Below are 22,292 nucleotides of genomic sequence, written 5' to 3'. Positions count from 1 at the left end.
AATTTCTGTTTAAGAACATGTGAGCAGGACATAGTGTTCTTTTATTACCCAGATCCTTTTTATAATCTGATAGCCTTGCTTTTGGGAAAAATACACTTTTTAGATCTTGCCTTAAATAACTGGTAATATTTTTGTAATTAATTAAAAGATCTATTCCTAAGAAAGTTGGATAACATTAAAACACAACTTCAACAACAACAAAACCTAAAGATAGCCAGGCGCTGTTGGCTCATGCCTATAATCTTAGCTACTCTGGAGGTGAGATCTAGAGGACTGCTGTTCAAAGCCAGCCTGGGTTAGGCAGACAGTCTGTGAGACTCTTATCTCTAGTTAAAAACCTTCCTCCCAGAAATAAACAAAAGAAAAAAAAAAACAGCTGGTAAGAGCTGTGGCTCAAGTGGTAGAGTGCTACTCTTAGGCAAAATAGCTCAGGGACAGTGCTCTGAGTTCAAGCCCAGGACTAGCACAAAAAAACAAAAACTGAATAATAAAAACAAAACTAAAGCTGCTCTTGCCCTTTAAAGGGTACTTCCTAAAGCTGTCCAAAAATTTTGAGTTCTGATTACTTTTTTTTTTTTTTTTTTTTTTTGGCTAGTCTTGGGCTTGAACTCAGGGCCTGAGCACTGTCCCTGGCTTCTTTTTGCTCAAAAAGCTAGCACTCTGCCACTTGAGCCACAGCGCCACCTCTGGCCTTTTCTATATATGTGGTGCTGAGGAATGGAACCCAGGGCTTCATAAGCACTCTTGCCACTAGGCTATATTCCCAAATCCTCTGATTACTTTTGAAACAAGACGTCAACTTACATTTTGGTCAATGTTCATAAAAGAATAGGTTGGCAACATGTTGGAATTATACTGGAGAAATGGGACAATCAGTAATACTATTATACAGTGTTATTCATACTTCAGAGACAATTTGGTAATTGTGGAAAACCTTCTTTTGTGTAGCACAGAGATACTCCTGAGAATAACCCAGATACCCCATTTGATTTCACACCAGAAAACTATAAGGTATGACTACTTAACAATACAGTGAATTTACAAAATACTTAATATTATCCAGATGTATAAAACAAGTGCTTTTTCCTTTATACAGAGAATAGAAGCAATTGTGAAAAACTATCCAGAAGGACACAAAGCAGCAGCTGTGCTTCCAGTCCTGGATTTAGCCCAAAGGCAGAATGGGTGGTTGCCCATCTCTGCTATGAACAAGGTATTGAGTTTATTTTCCTTCAGAAATGAAGGGAAATATTGTGTGGTAACTTCTTACCTAGATATAATTTGATAATATTAATGTCAGAGTTTAGGCCCTGAGTTCAAGCCACAGAACTGGTACAAAAGAACAACAAAAATACTAAAACCAGAAACATGCAAAGCTTAATTATAAATACTTGTAAATACGTGATTATGTTTTCAATAAAACATATTTCTTTGGGAGTTAAATTGTTTTAAAAATTAATATAGACAACTTTCTAAATAGTTACTTAAGTTTGTAATCATAGTTTTGTTTTCTGCAGAAATTTTATTTAAGAAAGGAAAGCCCTTAGAAGTCTTGCTGAGTGGCAAGTAAAACAAATTAAGTAAATTTGAGTAAAACAAATTAAGCAACTGTTTTGAGAGTATTTAATATGTATTGTCCTATTGAATTTAGAGTTGGTTACATATGGAAAAGTAGAGATTTCACCATCCTTCTTTCCCCCACCCCAAGAAGTATCCCATCTTAAAACAAAAACAAAGTCAAGAAGCTCTAGCAGTTAAATATAGTTAACATGGAAGGCAGATATCAGAGGATCAGTGTTCAGGGCCAGGCTGGGCATAAATTTGCAAGACTCCATCTTTAATTGTTTCACATGATTTTGTGGGTCTGTTATCCCCAGGAAATGGGAAGTGCAAGTGGAAGGATCATGGCCTAAGGAAACCCCAGCATAAAGTGAGACTCTACCTTGAAAGTAACTGATGCAAAAAGGCACTGGGAATGTGACTCAAATGGTAGAGCACCTGCCTAGTAAGCAGAGTTCAATCCCCAGCACCCTCACGCTACTCTTACCAAAATTCCAGGGGGAGATTTTCCAAATTTGACAATTAGGGTCTTACTAGGGTTCTAATGTGTATTTTGATGGGAGTGCCACAAATTCAGATGTTCATCCCTGACTTAGAACCACCAAATGAAGTGAAGTTTTCATTCTTTTTTTTTTTTTTTTGCCAGTCCTGGGCCTTGGACTCAGGGCCTGAGCACTGTCCCTGGCTTCTTTTTGCTCAAGGCTAGCACTCTGCCACTTGAGTCACAGTGCCACTCCTGGCACTTTTTCTGTATATGTGGTGCTGGGGAATCGAACCCAGGGCTTCAAGTATATAAGGCAAGCGCTCTTGCCACTAGGCCATATCCCCAGCCCGAGTTTTCATTCTTTTTTTTTTTTTTTGCCAGTCCTGGGCCTTGGACTCAGGGCCTGAGCACTGTCCCTGGCTTCCTTTTGCTCAAGGCTAGCACTCTGCCACTTGAGCCACAGCGCCACTTCTGGCCATTTTCTGTATATGTGGTGCTGGGGAATCGAACCCAGGGCCTCATGTATACGAGGCAGGCTCTCTTGCCACTAGGCCATATCCCCAGCCCCAAGAGTTTTCATTCTTGATGTAGGGAAATCCAACATGTTTGTCAACGAAATGTCAGCTATTCTTTTAGGCCAGAAATAGATATATGCATAATTTTTAAGGATGCCAGATAGCAGGCTTTAAAACTCAGTAGATTAATGATTAATTATTAATTTATTTACCAGAAAGTTGTAGCTACAATTAGTCAAAATCACTGTGCAAAGATCAGCCCTAGCAAACAGCTTTAAAATTCTTGTTTTCAGTCCCAGTCTTCCCCTAAGAGATTGAAGGGAATTGAGAAATGTCAGTTGATAAGATTCAGCTTTTGGATTATTGTGGAGAAAAGTATATACACATGAGGTTTTAGGTATAAAATTTGAGTGTACTTGTGATTGTAGAAATGTATAAACAAATACCAGCTACTAGTTACCTTTGATTATACCATTTTTTTCTAGTGTCATGCATTTACACACACTAAACATGACTAGCCAGCATCAAGCTTTTTTGAAAAGTTGGTAACAAAGTTTGAAAAAATTAACCTGTTTCCAAATATTTGTGTTTGGTCCTCAAATTTTTGCCATGTGAACAGTTTGAATTGCACTATGTGAGTGAAAATGGTCCAAGTAGAAATTCCTATTAATTTAAGACAAAGATTTAAAAAATACCCTTCTGGAGAAATAAAAAGGGGGGATGGTAAAGTGGAAATACTTTTACTTCCTTTAGGCTCCCTGGCCTCTGGTTTTGTGTAAGATGTTTGCAAGAGTTGAAAGATTTAGATTATAACAGATACAAGTGAGTTTTCTGCCTTTGAAGAACTTTTTCGATTTTTACCAAATTGAACCAATCTTGAACTTACACTTTTTATAAAAAACCTAATTCTTTTTTTTTTTTCTTTTTTGGGAAACTTTATTGAATGTTCTACAGCTTACAGTAAATATCATAGTTACAAACTCTTGGCTTCAGTCTTTCAGAGTGATCACTATCTGATCTTCAAAACAAAACTAAACAAAACCCAAATGAATCCAAAACAATAAAACCAAACCAGATTTACACTTCATACACACAAGCGAGGCTACAAGGCTTTCCAGTCATCACTCCAGGCTGTGTTTTGAAAACACCTCTAAATTCTTTGATCAAACTACTTGGAGGACACTGTTCAAACGTTATTATTATTATCATTTTTAAACATTTTTATTTTTAAAATGTGAGTTCCAATAAAATTTAAAAATTAGATTCCAACCTGTAGATTAAAATGAATTAAAAATACAAAATCATATACAATGCTCTCTTCACAGGGATGTTACATGCCATGAGAACAGGCTTCTCTGCTGTGTGCTATGAAAGAGGACAAACTTAATTCTTAAAGGTAGTTACTAAACCTTATAATTATCTCCTGTAATAATTTTCTAACTTCTAGGTTGCAGAAGTTTTACAAGTACCTCCAATGAGAGTATATGAAGTTGCAACTTTTTATACAATGTATAATCGAAAGCCAGTTGGAAAATACCACATTCAGGTCTGCACTACCACACCTTGCATGCTTCGTAACTCTGACAGCATACTGGATGCCATCCAGAAAAAGCTTGGTATGCAATACGTTGTATTTATAACTTTTAAAATTAGAGTTGTCTTTCTAGATTTGACTGTTGACTATTTCAACTTCTCCATCTTATTTCATGTGTGCTATTTGCATACACTTTTATTCTATTTTGTTTTCTATAGTTCTCAGCCTCAAAGCTAGTTTTTACTTTTTTAAAATCATGAAATATGTTTATAAAAAGCTTCTAGAAGTTTTTTTTCGGGGGGGCCAGTCCTGGGCTTTGGACTCGGCCTGAGCACTGTCCCTGGCTTCTTTTTGCTCAAGGCTAGCACTCTGCCACTTGAGCCACAGTGCCACTTCTGGCCATTTTCTGTATATGTGGTGCTGGAGAATTGAACCCAGGACCTCATGTATACGAGGCGAGCACTGTTGCCAGTAGGCCATATCCCCAGCCCTAGAAGTTTTTAAGTTTAACGTTGTTTAGATTTATACTATACATGTAGTACATAAAAAAGTAAAGGATGGTGTATTCACATGTATATCTTTGGGAGGGACAGGACCTTTGGGAGAGAATGAGGGAACAGATGACCCTGTGTGAAAGGAAGTGTACCCATTACCTGACTCATGTAATGTACCCCTCTGTACATCATTTCTATAATAACAATAAAGTAAATTAAAAAAAATAAGCATGGAACAAATAAGACATTAGCATAAAGGAGTTGCTGGAAAAGGAAACTTAAAATAGGATTTTTGTTGAACGTTTTTAGTTTCAATGCTGGTGATCAAACTCAGGTCCATGCCCAGGCTAAATAAGGGATTGATCACCGAGCTGCATTGCCAGCCCCAAAGAGTTGGCTTTTGTTTGGTTTTTCTTTTTTGTTATTGTTTTCTTTTTATCAATATCTATACAATAAATAGCCATTTTCATACAAAACTGCCATTACTATGTAGATGAGGCATGCGTGTTTACAACTCGATGAAGTAACAGGAAATACCTTTTAATTTGGGTACTTAGTATAAGTTTGCATGTTGTAAATACAGTGGGGCAGTATTGAAGTTACAAAACAGAAAACTCAGCTCAAAATTCCAGCTGCAAGATATAAATTCTGATAACTGTTTGCTATACTAGTTACAGATTGTATATGCTTTAATTATTCAGCACATAAATATAGTATATTTGTGCTTGGCTTTTTACACCTTATTTTTGGCCATTTCTGCATATTTACTTCATTATTGTCAATTATATTCTTCTGTACATTCATACACATGTATCCACATACTTGTCCTGCATTTACAAGAAGAATCATTGGATAAGACATTACCTACCACATTTTGCCAAAAAACATGCATCTAATTTTTCTCACCAGCTAAATTTAGACACTCCAAGTTTTCTTATTCTTTGCCACTCTGGTTCTGTGACTGCTGAAGTAGTAGTCTAGTTTCATCACAATCACAATAGAAATAATGCGCTCTGATACACAGCTCTCCTAATAATAAATACTGGGGAGGAGTCCCAAAATTGTATTTTTTTTTTGTTTTGTTTTGATGCTGGTACTAGGACTTGAACTCAGTTCCTGGATGCAAGGCTGGCACTCTACCACTTGTCATGCTTCCACCTAGTCTATCATTCTCACTCTGCCTTTTTTTTTTCCTTCTTCAAAGCAAGTAAATGCTTCTAGCAGGGTGCTGGTGGCCCATGTCTGTAAGTTCTAGGTACTTGAGAAACTGAGAATGAGAGGATTGTGGTTTTAGGCTAGCCAGCATACACATGAGACTCATGGAAGACTCAGTTGGGAGTATCACAGCCCCAGGCTAGCCCAGGCAGTAAAGTTTGAGACCCTCCATCTCAATGGAAAGAAGCTGGACATGGTATCACATGCCTATCATCCCAGCTATGATGGGAATCTCAAGATAGATGGATTGAGTTTCAGGCATGGGCCCTGGCAGGAAGTGAGTCCATATCTCAAAAATAACCAGTGGAATAGCAGAGTGCCATCTGGCAGTGACTTCAAACTGCAAAGAGAAAAGGTGGGGGCTGGGGGAAGGACTTAATGCTCTTAAATACTTTTTGTGTACCTGTGTAATATATTGTGGGCTTTGGCTTGGTTGGGGGTTCCTTAAACCAGATGGCTATTAATGTATAAACTTGTCCTTATGGTGATCATTTATATTTTCAGGAATAAAGGTTGGGGAGACAACACCTGACAAACTTTTCACTCTTATTGAGGTGGAATGTTTAGGGGCTTGTGTAAATGCACCAATGGTTCAAATAAATGACAACTATTACGTGAGTACCCCATTTAAAGTAAGGTAAAGTTCTATATGATGACAAAGTATTTTAAGTATTTCATTTCATATCTTGTAGATGTTTCTGAGTTACTCATTAAAAAAAAACTCTTAGCATAAATATCTAGAAGGTTTAATTCTGATGTTTTTTTGTGTGTCAGTCTTGGGTATGGAACACAGTGTGTGGGTCCTTGTCACTGAGCTTTTTTGTTGTCTGCCACTTGAGTCACAGCTCCAGTTCTGGCTTTGTGGTACTTAATTGGAGGTAAGAGTCTCATGGACTTGCCTGCCTGGGCTGGTTTTGAACCCAAATCCTCAGATCTCAGCCACCTGAGTAGGTAGGATTACAGATGTGAGTTGGTGCTCAGCTAATCATGAAAAATTTAATCATTTACATGTAAATACAGAAATATTTGTGGTGTAAAAACCAAGACTTAATAGTAACAGTTTGCCACATTTACTACAGGTATTATTATATTTATCAAAACAGCCATAATTATTTGTAGAAGAAGTTAGAGATTTAAGTGAAGTCTCTTATCTGAAATGCTTGTTATCAATTTAGTGCATATTCTTCCTATATCTGCTTTAAAGTGTTTTCTATACCTCACTTCTCAGTGCACAAGTTTCCTATTAGCACTTTGATAGGCATTTTAATTTCTACTTTACCCTTATTTTGAGAGGGTTATCTTGCTCTTTAACCTTTAAAAACCAAGAAACCAGCAGGATGCTGGTGGCTCATCTCTATAATCCTAGCTACTTAGGAGGCTGAGATCTGAGGATTGCAGTTCAAAGCCAGCCCAGGCAGGAAAGTACGTGAGACTCTTATTTCCAATTAACCACCTCAAAAATGGAAAGAGAGCTGTAACTAAAAGTGGAAGATTGCTAGCCTTGAGAACAAAAGCTCAGGAACAGTGCCCAGACCCAGAGTTCAAGCCCCAACACTGACCAAAAAAAATCCCAGAACCCAAATTCACTTGATGTTCCAGTTGTCTTCCTAAATTTTCTTTAAAGTTTTCTAGATACATATGTTTGCTAATGTAATTAGGAATTCAACGGTCAGGTAGTCCCTCATATGAGGCATTATCTGTCTAAATGCAATACTCTACAGGCTGATTTTTCCAAAAGAGAGATCTTTCACTTAGTAGAAGTTAGGTCTTTTGATTTTACATAGATCGCTTTTAGTCATCTGCTTATATAAGTCACTACAGTTATTACTGACAATTACTATTTGTAACTCACTATTTCTTCAAAGATAACAGCATTAATTAATAAGCTTAGCACTCTTCTACTTTATATATTTCCTAATTTAATCCTTAAAACAGGTTCACATAGATTCACAAATAGAGAAACGAGGAGAGTAGCAAGAACACTACCCAGTAAGTGATGTAGCCAGGATTCAAATGAAGACATTTCACTTTAAACACACTCTCCATTACCTATTCTACTACAGTTCCTTAACAATATAAACTATAATTGGAGTTACGAAGTTGATGCTATTCTAACAGCCACCTTGAGAACTTAGAGACATGACAGTAAAGCATTGGGCTTTACAAACTTTCAGCATTAGGAAGTAATATATATATATATTTTTTTACCAGTCCTGGGCCTTGGACTCAGGGCCTGAACACTGTCCCTGGCTTCTTTTTGCTCAAGGCTAGTACTCTTACCACTTGAGTCACAGCGCCACTTCTGGCCATTTTCTGTATATGTGGTGCTGGGGAATTGAACCCAGGGCTTCAAGTATGCGAGGCAAGTGCTCTTGCCAATAGGCCATATCCCCAGCCCAGAAGTAATTTAATAATATGTAACTTTTTTTTCTAGGAGGATCTGACACCTAAAGATATTGAAGACATTATTGATGACCTCAAAGCTGGCAAAGTTCCAAAACCTGGGCCAAGGTACACCTTTACATAATAAATTTTAATGATTTAACCTAAATTGAATTCACCTTTCATATAATCTTGACTTTTTAAATTGTATATGTTAGGGTTATCGGAGTTACCAGGAACTAATGGGTGATACCTAAAACAACCTGTTACCCTAAAGCAAGAAATTTTTGTTTTTTAAAATTCTGTCAGGTGTGCTAGGTAATAGAACACTTGCCTAGTAAGAATACCCTTGATTGAATCACTTGCACATCAAAAAACAAAAAGAAAAGGAAGGATAAAAAAGGTCAGGTATTATTGTATTTACCTAAATATTTATTCAGAAGGGTAACTTATTACAAAGAGAAATATATTCTGTTGTTTAAAAGTTCATATTCCTAGAAGACTTGTCTCATTCTAATTTGTCAGTTCTGTTCTTTAAGTTAATACAGGATTAATTTTAATACTTTTTCCAGATGATAACTCCTCACTTAATCAGAATAGCTATCGTATTCCTTTTGTCAGATTATCTATATTATCTCATCATTTTTCCTTACATAATTTTGTCAAAGTAATGTACAGAGGGGTTACAGTTTCATACTTAAGGCAGTGAGTGCATTTCTTATCAAACTTGTTACCATTTTGTTTCCCTCCTCTGTGTGATTTCTAGTTGGCCTATTCTACTCGTGATTTTAAAACTAATCACACTGGTCATGTAGACATTTTACTCTCCTCATAGCTGGGATGACAGGTGTAAGCCATTATGCCCAGCCTTTTCTTTTGGTTGAGATTGAGGTTTCTCCCTCCAACATTTTTTATTGGATGAACTGAAACCCTGTTTCTTCTCCCAACGTCACTTCCTGAGTAGCTAAGATTACAGGCCTAAACCAGTACATCTGGCTGAGCTAATACTGTTTTATGTTTGTACTTAAGTTACACTTTTAACTTTTGGATACTTAAGCAAAGAGGCAGGGGGTTGGTATCTGAGAATCTCAATTCAAAGCCAGTCTGGTCTAGAAATAAGTGAGTCTTACCTCCAATTAACAACCAAAAAGCTGAAAGTGGAACTGGTTCAAATAGTAGAGCCTTAAGTTAAAAAAAATAAAACACCCATAGAAAACTTAGGAACCAAGGTCCTGAGTTCAAGCTTCAGTACTGGCACATGAACAAACAAATAAGCAAGTTAGCTTGCTTACTCAAACAGTTTTAATATGTAACACGGTGTTGATTACCAATAATCCTTATCAATTCTTCACTAGGATTTTGTTGACTTGGTATTATTAATATAATCAGTGCCTTTAGAAGTATTGATGCCTTAAGCTACTTTTAGTTTTCCTTTGTCATTCTTATTTGAAAAGCTGACATAAGCCAGGTGCTGGTGCGCATGCCTATCATCTTAGCTACTCAGGAGTCTAATATGTGAAGATCACGGTTCAAAGCCAGCCCTGCCAGGAAAGTCTGTGAGACTCTTTATCTCTGATTAACCACCAAAAAGCCAGAAGTGGAGTTGTGGCTCAAGTGGTAGAGCAAAAAAGCTCAGGGTCAGCACCCAGGCCCTGATTTAAAGCCTAGGACTGACACACAAACAAAAAGTAGACATAAACCTACCCTTATTAAAACTATTGTGATTATTATGAGTCAGGGTCTTGGTAAAAATCGTAGGTTGGCCTTGTAGTCTCAGCCTCCCAGATTCTGGGTTAAATCTGCCTACTTTCAACCAGCTGCAGAGCATTTTATTGATGTCCAAAGTTGGATTTAGACATAGGTTACTTGTAAAACATATGGTAGTGTTATATGCTGTCTTTTACTTGCATGAGTAATGTTTGCGCAATATTGTAGTTCACTTTTATTCATAGTTTTTAAGATTATTCCTATACACACATACGGTTTAAAAAGTCATTAGCATATACACACATATTTATAACCTGTATATTTAAAAGCCATCAGAATTAACTTTTTTTTTCTTTTTTAGTCAGTCCTGGAGCTTGAACTCGGGGCCTGGGTGCTGTCCCTAAGCTCTTCAGCTCAACGCTAGCACCCTACTACTTAAGCCACAGCACCACTCCGGTTTCCTAGTGGTTAATTGGAGATTAGAGTCTCACGGACTTTCTTGCCTGGGCTGGTTTCAAACTGTGATCCTCAGATCTCAGCCCCCTGAGTAGTTAGGTTTACAGATGTGAGCCACTGGCACTGTGCTCCACTTTTGTTTTTTAAGCCATAAGAATTTAAGGAAAGAACCAGGCACCAGTGACTCAACACTTGCAATCCTAGTTTCTCAGGAACCTGAGATCTGTGAATCATGATTCAAAACCAGCCTGAGCAGGAAAGTCTGTGAGACTCTCCAAGTAACCTGTAAAAGGCCAGAAGTAGAGCTTTGGCGCAAGTAGTAGAATGCCCTCCTTTATTTATTATTAATTTATTTATTGTCAAAGTGATGTACAGAGGAGTTACAGTTTCACACGTTAGGCAGTGAGTACATTTCTTATCAAACTTGTTACCTCTTCCCTCATTTTTTTCTCACCTTCCCTCCTCTCCAGTTGTATAATTAATTGGTTTACAGCATGTTGTCTTGTAAGTATTGCGGTTGCACTGGTTCGCCTTTTACTCTTTGTCTCTCCATTTTTATTTATTTGCCAGTCCTGGGCCTTGGACTCAGGGCCTGAGCACTGTCCCTGGCTTCTTTTTTGTTCTAGGCTAGCACTCTACCACTTGAGTCACAGCGCCACTTCTGGCCGTTTTCTGTATATGTGGTGCTGGGGAATCAAACCCAGGGCTTCATGTACGCGAGACAAGCACTCTTGCAACTAGGCCATAAAACCATATGGAAGAAAAAGCCATAAGAGAAAGCCATAATTTCACATGGTACGTTGAAAATAAGAACTACAATGACAAACCACTTGTTTCCATAACTTGAATTCATTTCGCTTAGCATCATCTTATGTGTTCATATTTGCTATTGAGCTACTGTGATCTTCTGTTAGGACTATCTTCAATGTGTATTAATTATTAACAATGAGGGAAACCATTGAGTCTGTGTTTCTTTGATTGAGTCTGGCTCGCTTCACTTAATATGATTTTTTCCAAGACTTTCCATTTCCTTACATACAAATGGGGCAGTGTCATTCTTTCTGATGGAAGCACATCATTCCATTGTGTATCATGTTTTCTTGATCCATTCTTCCACGGAAGGACACCGGGGTTGGCTCCATATTTTAGCAATGGTAAATTGTGCTGCAATGAGCATAGTTGTGCTCGTAGCTTTAGTGTGGTCTTACTTGTAGTCCTTTGGGTAAATGCACAAAAGTAAGCTTGCTGGGAGCTCTATGATTAGCCTTTTGAGGAACCTCCACACTGCTTTCCAGAGTGGTTAAACAAGTTTACACTCGCACCAAGAGTGTAGTAGGGTTCCCTTTTGGACACATCCCACCAGCATTTGTTATTCTTAGTTTGAGGTGGAATCTCAGTGTTGTTTTGATTTGCGTTTCTTTTATAGCCAGGGATGTTGAGCACTTCTTCATGTGTCTCTTGGCCATTCTCATTTCCTCTTCAGAGAAGTCTGTCTTGAAGTCTTTAGCCCATTTATTAGGGGGCAGTTGTTTTTTTTTTTGAGGATGTTTTGAGGGCCTTTTATTTTTTGAGTTCTAAGTATATTTTAGATATGAGGCCCTTGTTTATTGTATAGGAAGTGAAGATCTTTTCCTAATCTGAGGGCTTTCTATTTATCTTGTTAGCTATGTCCTTTGCAGTGCAGAAGCTCTGCAGTTTGATGCAATCTCATTTGTCCAACTTGTGTTTCTGGGCCTTTATTAAGAAAGTTTTTACCTGTGCCAAGGAGCCCAAGTGTTTCTCCTATTCCTCCCTGCAATGTTTTCAGGTATCTGCTTTTACCTCAAGGTCTTTGATCCATTTGGAATTGATTCTGGAGCTAAGGGGCAGCTCCCAGGTGTTCGTGACCTAGTACCAACACAGACAGACAGACAGACACACACAATCACAGCCCTTTTTTTTCAAGTGCAAAGGAGTTAGAATGACATAAACATGCACATACACATACCACACACGTACAGTATTAGAATAACTGAGGAAACATTTATTTTCTAGTTTTAATGAAAAAAGGTAACTAATAGGTAGCAGGTAAAGTATGCAGTATCAGGAATCATTTTTTGTTCATTAAATGATTGTAAATAAAGCTACAGATTTTTCTGAGTTTTTTTTATACCTTTTTATAATATTTTAATGGGCATTATGTGAACGGCAGAGAAAGGATGTTTCATCCTGACATACTATTTATTTAGTTCAATAGCTCCCCCTTTATTACCTGTGAAGTATAGTGATATGATTGATATTTCATAGAAAAGTGTTTAGGATACTTTATATTATTTTAATAGTTATTTCCATATACAATCCCGTGAACAGATCAAGAACTATTACTAAGTAATTATATTGGCCAAAGACTTCAGTTTGTATAATCTTCCTAAATTGATCCTTTGTATTAATAAAGAAGCCTAGTAATTTTTTTTTTTTGGGGGGGGGGCCAGTCCTGGGCCTTGGACTCAGGGCCTGAGCACTGTCCCTGGCTTCTTTTTGCTCAAGGCTAGCACTCTGCCACCTGAGCCACAGCGCCCCTTCTGGCCGTTTTCCATATATGTGGTGCTGGGGAATCGAGCCGAGAGCTTCATGTGTAGGAGGCAAGCACTCTTGCTACTAGGCCATATTCCCAGCCCAAGCCTAGTAATTTTTAAAGACCCATATCTGAATTGACAAGATGCTTTAAGATACCAAATAGTTTCCGACTTTTAAAATGAGAAAATAAAATCGCACTCCATTATTATCTATAAATAAAAGTTATGGCAAAGGAAGAAAGTTGATGGAAGAGGTAGTTTGAGTTTAAACCACAAAAAGGAACCGGGTAATACAAATCAGTTTCCTCAAAATAACTTAATTTCATTACTGGAAAATTAAAGAACAACAGCTTATTTATTACTAAACAGCATATAGAAATTACAAAATTTGGTCTGGGATGTAGCTTAGTGACAAAGCACTTGCCTAGCAAGTGCAATGTCCTGGGTTTGATCCCCAGTACCAAAAATAAATAAATAAAAAATTACAAAACTTTTGGCTTTCACATTATGTATCTGCCACTCACCCTTACATGTTTTAGGCACTAATAGGTATTATACAGTGACAGCCTTTTGGTCTTGTTTTTATACTGAATAAAAGGTATTGCTATTTTTATTTTGTAGGCATTGTTCATTACAGTACATTACATAGTTCTTGTGTTAAGGACTGTGATGGCTTAAATCTTTCATTTTCCTAAAGTCAAACGTGAAAAGATGTATTATAATTCACCATAAATATGAAAACAGGGCTGGGAATGTGGCTTAGTGGTAGAGTACTTGCCTAGCATGCATGAAGTCCTGGGTTCCACATAAACAGAAAAAGCTGGAAGTGGGGCTGTGGGTCAAGAGGTAAAGTGCTGAAACTGGGAATATGGCCTAGTGATCTTAAATTGTGGTATCTTTTTTTTGTCTTAAAAAGTGATATCCTAAAACTCTTAAGGATTTTTTAAACAGATTTTATAACAAATGAAGGAAAAAGCTAGAAAAGGATTCAAGTAAATTAGCAAAACATGGCAATAGGAAACAAGTTTTAAGTGGGGTGCAGTAATATAGAGGAGATGTTCACTTGAGCTCTAGCAATGGAGGTCCAACAAGGTACAGAAGAGGTTAGTACCTGATAAAATATGTGGGTGTGTAAAAAAGATGGGATTTCTACCTCTACACTGCCTCTCTTCATAGATCACCCTTGTGCTCTTGTTGTCTCTTTATGTCTATAATGGTCACTCTAGGCTGGTACTTAAAAAAAATGTGAGCCCTCAAAAAGCAAATATGCATAGATTTAAGAGTCCACTGCTTCAAAGGACATCATCCAATTTCTGATTTTTCTAGTGATTCAGTTTTCTAGTTCCAAAAACGAATGTGTTTTCTATTCATTGACATTGTTTTAAAGTAATGTTAAAATTAATAAATTCACATAAAAATGCAGTACTTGCTTTCGCCTATTAAAGTACAGTTTTAAAATATGCCCTCTATGGGTTACTTTTGTCATAGTTATAGCTTGATTCTTTAACAGATGACTAATTCCCAAATTTGGTGTCAGTGTCCATAAAATAAAGCCACAACCACTTATTTAATGGCATTGTTGTACAGATTAGATAATGTATGTCTACTGTTTAATACAAGGGAACTCATGTTTTCTTTTCTTTTTGCCAGTCCTGGGCCTTGGACTCAGGGCCTGAGCACTGTCCCTGGCTTCTTTTTGCTCAAGGCTAGTACTCTACCACTTGAGCCACAGTGCCACTTCTGGCCTTTTCTATATATGTGGTGCTGAGGAATCGAACCTAGGGCTTCATGTATAGGAGGCAAGCACTCTACCACTAGGCCATATTCCCAGTCCCAGCACTTTACCTCTTGATCCACAGCACCACTTCCAGCCTTTTCTGTTTATGTGGTGCTGAGGAATCGAACCCAGGGCTTCATGCATTCTAGGCAAGCACTCTACCACTAAGGCACATTCCCAGCCCTGTTTTCATATTTATGGTGAATTATAATACATCTTTTCACATTTGACTTTAGGAAGATGAAATCTTGTTGCAGTTTGAAAGTTTGAATTAAATTATGTATGTCGGTTATCAAGGGAAGATAAGCTGCTGTGAAGCAGTAATTACAAATACTTTTTTGTGGTACTGGGATTTGAACTCAGGGTTTTGCACTTGTTAGGCTGGCATAATAATGGTGAAGCATGCCTTCCAAACTGTTCACTATTTTTATGCTAGGCGTTCATTTTCTGCCAAAGCATATTTGAGCAATTATCTCCTTTTAGGTGCTCTGATGTTGAGATCACATCCAGCAGAAGCCCAACCCTCCCAGTATTAGCCTGTTGTTTGGGACAACAGGCCTGTGCCATGTACCCAGCTATAAATTGAGAAGGGACGGGGGACTCCCAGATCTATCTTGTCAGAGCTGGCTGCAAGCCATTCTCAGCCTCCCAAGTAGCCAAAAGTACTAGTTTTAACATTTGCAAAAATTTAAGTAAAATTTTATGGATAATTAATTATGAGTAGTTGATTTTAAATTACTTGCTTTTTTTTTCAGGAGTGGACGTTTCTGTTGTGAGCCAGCTGGAGGTCTTACCTCTTTGACTGAACCACCTAAAGGTCCTGGATTTGGTGTTCAAGCAGGCCTCTAATTTATACTAAACTATAAGTATGTCACTGGAGAAATAAAGCACGAAGCTCCTCCTTTATATACATGTTGTTTGCTTATTCCAGTATATACATCTTGCTGATAATCTAGCAACTTGCAGTTTTAAATTTTATGTCAAAATGACAGCACCATTTTAAGGTTAAGCTGAAAAATTTAATACATAAACAAGTTACTCCAATGTCAACCACTTTCAGCTGTCAGGTCATTTGTACCAATATTAGATTCTGTGAGGTAAAAAACCTGCCCAAATTTGAAATATACTTTGCTTTTCCCAACTCAGCCACAGTCAAATTTTGTGTTTACTATTATCTTTCTATAAGCTGTGTTTTTTCTCATTATATTAGACATTTTAATATTTTTAGCATACAGTTGTTGCTGTGTAAGATCTTAAGCCTAATGTAAATGTAATAGAGCAAGAGACAATTTTTTTTCCTTGAAGCATTATACCATTAAATAATAAAAGTTGAGAGAACCTAGCACTTGTGGCTCATACCTGTAATCCTCAAGGGGCTGAATCTGAGGATCATGGTTTGAAGTCACCTTGGGCAAAAATGTCTGAGACTCTTTATCTCTGATTAACTTTCAAAAAGCCGAAGTATGGCTCAAATAGTAGAGTGCCAGCCTCCTTTAAGGGAAAAAGTTAACAAGAACAAAAGACCTGAGTTCAAGCCCCGTACTCACACATATACACATACAAAAAAAGGTTATCATTGGCTATATTCTAACTCTTCAAGTATACAAAAAATAATTGGCGGAAGAAAATGGGAGTCTTGGGAAGACTGATGGTACAAAATAGAGAATGATGTACATTATACTCAGTTCAAGTGAATAGCTCTACCAGGCAGCCTCTGCTACATATGGAGAGCCTCCCTTTAAAAACAAAAACTTGATGATGTATCCACTGGGAAGTTCATACTTTCTGAGTTCAGGGCTAGCCTAGACTAATGAAACCTTATCTCAAAAAAAAAATCGAGATATATATAGTACACTAGTTTTGCAAAGTGAGGAAAAATAAAAACATTTAATATATGAATGTTTTAAAACTTTCAGATAATTAGGTGATGTACAGAGGGGTTAAAAAAGGTGATGTACAGAGGGGTTCAGTTACCTAAGTCAGATATATAGTTTTGAACAATGTTACCCCTTCCCTCATTCTCTCCCAGTTTTTCCCTCCTGTCCCCGCCTACAAGTTGTATAGTACATTTTCAACAGTGTCTATTTCTTCATCCTTTGCCCCACCTTTCTGTACCAAAGACAGATAAATGAACTCACAAGACAAAAAGAGTTCATTTTGATAAATGTTTTATATAATCAGAGGTGTACCTATTGGCCTTGCTCTTGAATAGACAATTGACTAGTACTTAATAATGTCTTTAAAAATGAGTTTTAAGGATATGAAGGTAACAAAATATCTTCCTTCCAGCTTACAGCTGTTCTCATGAGCAATTATTTGCATTTGATGCCATACATACCGAAACTACTATTCTACCTCTAGCCACAAAGTAATATTCGATGTGGGAGAAATCAGGAACAAAGGGAAGGGGGATGATGTAGGTGTATGTTTTCTATAATTACCTGTTTGAAATTTATTTTCCTTTTTTTTGGGGGGGGGGTCGGTCCTGGGCTTCAACTCGGCCTGGGCAGAGTTCTCCCTTAGCTTATTTGTTCAAGGCTAGAGCACTCTACCAGTTGAGCCACAGCTCCACTTCTGGCATTTTCTGACTAGTCTGTTGGAGAGCGGGCTGGTTTTGAACCCAAATCTTGAGATCTCAGCTTCCGGAGTAGCTAGGATGACAGGCGTGAGCCACCAGCGCCCCTCCACCAAGTTTCCACTGATACGCCGAATCCTCTGTTTCTGTCCTAAAAGGCAGTTTTAACACAAGCCTTCAACTACACGGAGCAATGAGTGACGGGACGGGCTCACTCCACGGGGTGGCTACGGCACGGGCCAGCCGTCCCGGACCGCACGCAGACAGCCTCCAGCAGGAACTGAGCAAGAGCACAGGCTGCCATTGCTCCTGCGAACTCTTCCTCAGTACCTGAGCAGTTCCCCTTGGGGTAATGCCAGGGGAGACTTGTGTTTCCAAGGCCCGGCGGCATCCGCAGGTGCAGCCGCGCGGCGCGGGCGGGGCCGGGCGGGGCCGAGGCCACGCATGCGCAGAGGGCCGCCCTCCCTCCACGCCCAGCACGGGGGCTGCCCAGCCTCCCGCTCTATCTTTTTGCCAGATCGAAACGAACGAGCTCGTCCGCCCAGCTCCCCTAGCTCACCCCCCCCGCCACACACACATAAAAAAAAATACCATGAATAGCCTACGTGGAGCCTCTTTCCACATGCCGCCGCCATTTCCAGAGGTTTCCAGAGAGTCCCTTTCATGATCGCCGTAAAGAGCAACAGCGTCCGGGTTACCTCTCGGTCCAACGGCCTCCTCGGGCCGGAAAGGCACGAGGGGGACGGGGGTCCCTTCCCGCGCCGGGGGCCCGGGCGAGCCGCTCCTTCGGCCGGGGACACCTCCCGCGGCCGCTCCGAGGCACCTCTGGAAGCGGCGGGCGGGGCGCGCGCCGGGGGCGGGGCGGTCACGCCGCCGGTCTCGTGCCCGGCGGGGTCACGTGTCCGCGCGCGTCACGTGCCCGCGCCGCATCCAATAGCGGGAGACGCTGTCCCGGGAGCGAGGAGGTTGTGGCGAGAGAAGGACCGAGACCGGAGATGTTTTCTAGCCCGGCTCCCCCAGCGCTCAGGGCGGTTGAAACGGTGACGAGATCGGCGGCGGTCGCGAGGAGGCTTTCGTCCCGGGGCTGAGCCCTCCCGCGCCCACCGTGCCTGGCGTCGGTGAGGACGAGGGGGGCGTGGCGAGGGCGCGGTTTCGAGTCCGTCCCAGGTGCCGGGGAGCCCCTCCGTTCTGCGTGGCCCGACCCCTCCGCAGAGCCAGGTAGGTGTCGCCGCCGGCCCTGCCCACCCCGCCCAGGTTCCCCCCGGGCGCCGCTCGGCGACTCGCCGCTCCGGGCGCCACCCGCCAGGCCGTGACAGGCCGTCCGTAGCCCCGGCGCGGACCTGCGAGGGCAGCCTCGGAAGTAGAGTCGTCGCCGGCAAGGAACGGGCGGGGCCGGCGCGGGCGCCCCGGTCGCCGCCTACTGGAACATGGCGCGGCCGGGAGCCCGAGCGTAGCAGCGAGCGCCGCCCAGAGGGCGCCGTCGGCGCGCCGGGCCAGCCGGCGGGGCGGGGGCGCGGGCCTCGGCGCGTGCCCGGCCCGGCCCCGGTGAGGGCGAGGGGCTGCGGACGCCCGGGGGTCGGCAGCGGTTCCGTGAGCTCCCGGAGGAATTGAACGGGCGCTGCGGCGCCGCAGTTCCGTCCTCCAGACCAACGAGGCGCCCTGGTCACCTGGGTTGGGCCACCTCGGGTCGCGTGGAGTGAGGCTCCCAGACCCCGAGGAGCACGGGCGGCCCCGATCTCAGTGGGAGGTGTGATGTGAGGTGACACGTATCCCCGAGGATCCTAGCGCGGAGACGCTTGTCAAACGGCGGCGTACGGGTGCCCAGCTGACAGTGGTTTTCACAATCTCAGCGAGAAACGGAGTTAACGGGATTACCCTGCTTGATTGACACTGTAGAAAACCTTTGAATTGACACCGGAAAACCGTGGCCAAACCTCGATCTTGCTTGAAATTTGTAGTAGATCCAGTAATTAACTCTCATCCTGAAATTGAAATAAACCTGCATTTTCAGACATGTGTTTCCCCCCCTTTTTGTTTTAAACATTGCCTATGTAAATTAAAAAGAGGCACACTAATAAAACAGGCTAGTTGGTGTTAACGTACCAAAGGTACTAAGAATTTTGAGCACCGATGTGTTTCTGTTTCTTCAGTCCTTGCACAAAGGCTTTCTTGGAGATTAGCTCAGAACTGGAAGGACATATGATTTATTGGTGCTAAGTGGCTTAAAAGCAAAATAAGACAGTATCAACTATGGAAGATAAGAATGTTATATTAAGTAATCATGTTGAGAAGTCTTTGAATTCAAAGCATGTTAAGATTTGAAGTGCTTCCTCTAGAAATTGTAGATAAGGGAAGAAAGGTTTTTACTACTATTTTCTATAAAGCACCAAATTTCTAAAGTTCTGGGAGACATCCTGACATAAATGAAACTTAACTCTTCAGGGTAGATGTTTTGTTGTAGAGACAGGAAAGGTTTTCTGGAAGGAAAACTGGAGTGTTAAGTGTATTTGTGGAAGAAAACATAAAGCAAGATGCGTTTACTGTGCTTGATCTTTTTTATACTTTCTGTAATCATATTAAGAATTTAAAGGTGTGTATGTGTATTCCAAGAATGCTTTAGGAATACTGAAAACAAAGTCTCATATTGGCTTTTTGAAGTCAGCTCTTTTTTTTTGTTGTTGTTGTTGGTAGTGGGGCTTGAACTCTGGGCCTGGGTGCTGTCCCTGAGCTCATATTGACTTTTTTTTTTTCCTTTACCAGTACTGGGGCTCGAACTCCGGGCCTAGCTTTCAGTCACCTTTTCCATATGGTGACCTTGGCCAGATCTTGGCCTTCTTAGTAGCCACTGGCACCCCATGTGCCAAATAGGAAAGCTAGAATTTTATTTTGAGACAAGTGGTGACTGACTCACCAATAAATTTAAAAGAAAGAATTTAAAATCAGAATTCCAGTGATAACTCTTTTTGTTTATAGGAATTTTTGGAAAATGGGATTGATACTGTTTCTGAGGTTGATAAATAGTCAAGATATTTGAAAACACTTGGTGGGAAAAGAAATCTTTATTTTAAAATGTATGAAACATGAAGAATTTCTGTAAAAATTTCAAATAGGTTGCTTAAGAGCTGTTGACACTACCACTTTTTGACTTGGAATTAATTGCTAACCACATGTATTTGTAAATATGCCCTTTAAAGGGTACACTGGGAGATTTATCATCAGAATCAGAAGAGACCTTCAATTTTTGAATCCAGAATCTATTTCTCTCACTTTACAGATTAGGGAGTTAAGGCGTAGAAAAATAAAATGACAACTAGTTATAATGATGTATGGCTTGGCCTAGAAGTTTATTTCTGTGAGATTCTAGTTTGCCTCTTTTCTTAGGAGTAACTATGTAGTAATAGAAGAAAAAACATTAAAATGTAAGAACAAAGGCCTGGCTTTGATTTTATTGGTTACTTCCTAACTTTTTTTTTTTTTTTTTTTTTTGCCAGTCCTGGGGCTTGAACTCAGGGCCTGAGTACTGTCCCTGGCTTCTTTTTACTCAAGGCTAGCAATCTTCCACTTAAGCCACAGCGCCACTTGCGGCTTTTTCTATATATGTGGTGTTGAGGAATCGAACCCAGGGCTTCATGTATATGAGGCGCGCACTTTACCACTAGGCCATATTCCCAGCCCCCTGTTTTGTTTTGTTTTGTTTTAGCAAATCCAAATTAACTTTCAAAGCCTTGCCTTCTTAAATTACAAAAATAACTTCCCTACATAATTTACAGGATTGGTGAATGGAACAAATGAATATTGTATGTAGAATGTTCCTTATATATACTGTCAATTTTAAAATGGGGATATTATGTTTAGAGAAAATGCAGTTCTCTTAAGTGTATCAAGGTATTTAGGTTCCTACTTTGTGCTTAGACCTAGATTTATTAGGTTATGTACTTGTTATTTTTCAGATTATAACACTGATAATATCTGATCTCCTCTTAGTTCTAATCTTAGTAAAGAGGCCTATGAGCACTTAAAGGACTGGATCTGTTAAATAATATAAAGTTTCTTCATCTATCATTTGAAAGCGTTCTTGGGTTAATTTTATTTTAAAATAATTTATTTTGTTTATTATTAATTATGATACTTTTACTTGTTAATTAATACTCATCTTCCCCAGCCAGGGAATTATTGTTTTTTCACTTATTTTCCTTTCCCACCCCCTTCTCCCTTCCTCTTTTTCACTTTCCCCCTTTCCTCCTCCTCCCCTTCCTTTTCCCCTTTGTCACAGGGTCTCACTATACAGCCCAGACCAGGTTAACCTCATTTGAATGCCCTTTGCATTCTAGGCTGGCTTCCAACTGGAGATCCTCTGCCTGCCATTCTAGATTATGGGAACTACAGGTGTGCACCACAATGTCCATCTATAATTTTTCTTGAATTAAATTCAGCCCATGTCATTCATATATTTATAGTTGATGTGATCATACAGTAGTAATTCTACCCTGAGAAATTATCACTGAAGTGCTTAGGAATTGGTGGCTCGCACCTGCCTCTTGGAATGATGAAGGTTCAAAGTTAGTCAGGCAGTCTATGAGACACTCTCAACAAAGAGCTGGGTTCCGTAGTGCACAGTTGTCATCCCAGCTACACAGGAGGTAGATATTGAGAGGATTGCTGTTCCAGACCAACACAAGCCGAAAAGCATGTGAGACTCACCAACAGAAAAAAGCTGGGCATAAAACTGGGTACATGCTTATTAGCCCAGCTGTAGCAGGAAGAATAAATAGAAAAATTGTGGTCCAGGATAACCTGGGCAAAAAGCAAGATCATTTCTTATATATAACTAGAGAAAAAAGGGCTAGAGCATGCCTCAAGTGGTAGAGTACCTGTCTACCAAGCACAAAGCCTTAAGTTATATCCCAGTACTACCAAAAAAGTTCCTATCTTAAAGATTTAAAAAGCATCTCATGAATGAAGAAGTTATGCTTAAGCTGCAGCAGAAAAACACCTCTTCACTAACTTTGTTCTTACATTATTGAAAGCAAACATATTG

General features: G+C 40.0%; 2 protein-coding genes across 4 annotated transcripts in view; both read left to right on the top strand.

Annotated features, from left to right (window-relative positions):
- The window catches only part of Ndufv2 (NADH:ubiquinone oxidoreductase core subunit V2), a 35,852-nt gene extending 20,263 nt beyond the window's left edge, over nucleotides 1-15,589 (top strand). The window contains exons 3-8 of the mRNA XM_048363446.1: nucleotides 949-1,011; nucleotides 1,097-1,213; nucleotides 4,007-4,175; nucleotides 6,307-6,416; nucleotides 8,237-8,313; nucleotides 15,435-15,589. Coding sequence (XP_048219403.1) covers nucleotides 949-1,011; nucleotides 1,097-1,213; nucleotides 4,007-4,175; nucleotides 6,307-6,416; nucleotides 8,237-8,313; nucleotides 15,435-15,528 — 630 coding nt within the window. The 3' untranslated portion in view covers nucleotides 15,529-15,589. The remainder of the gene's footprint in view (nucleotides 1-948; nucleotides 1,012-1,096; nucleotides 1,214-4,006; nucleotides 4,176-6,306; nucleotides 6,417-8,236; nucleotides 8,314-15,434) is intronic.
- Nucleotides 15,590-18,188: 2,599 nt separating this feature from the next.
- Nucleotides 18,189-22,292, top strand: part of Ankrd12 (ankyrin repeat domain 12) — a 112,382-nt gene continuing 108,278 nt past the window's right edge. For all 3 annotated transcript variants that reach the window (XM_048363444.1, XM_048363442.1, XM_048363445.1), the window contains exon 1: nucleotides 18,189-18,472. The gene's annotated coding sequence lies outside the window, so the exon portion shown is untranslated. The remainder of the gene's footprint in view (nucleotides 18,473-22,292) is intronic.

Source organism: Perognathus longimembris, chromosome 15 (assembly GCF_023159225.1).
Source record: "Perognathus longimembris pacificus isolate PPM17 chromosome 15, ASM2315922v1, whole genome shotgun sequence".
Lineage (NCBI taxonomy): Eukaryota > Metazoa > Chordata > Mammalia > Rodentia > Heteromyidae > Perognathus > Perognathus longimembris.
This window is presented reverse-complemented; position numbering and strand designations above follow the sequence as displayed.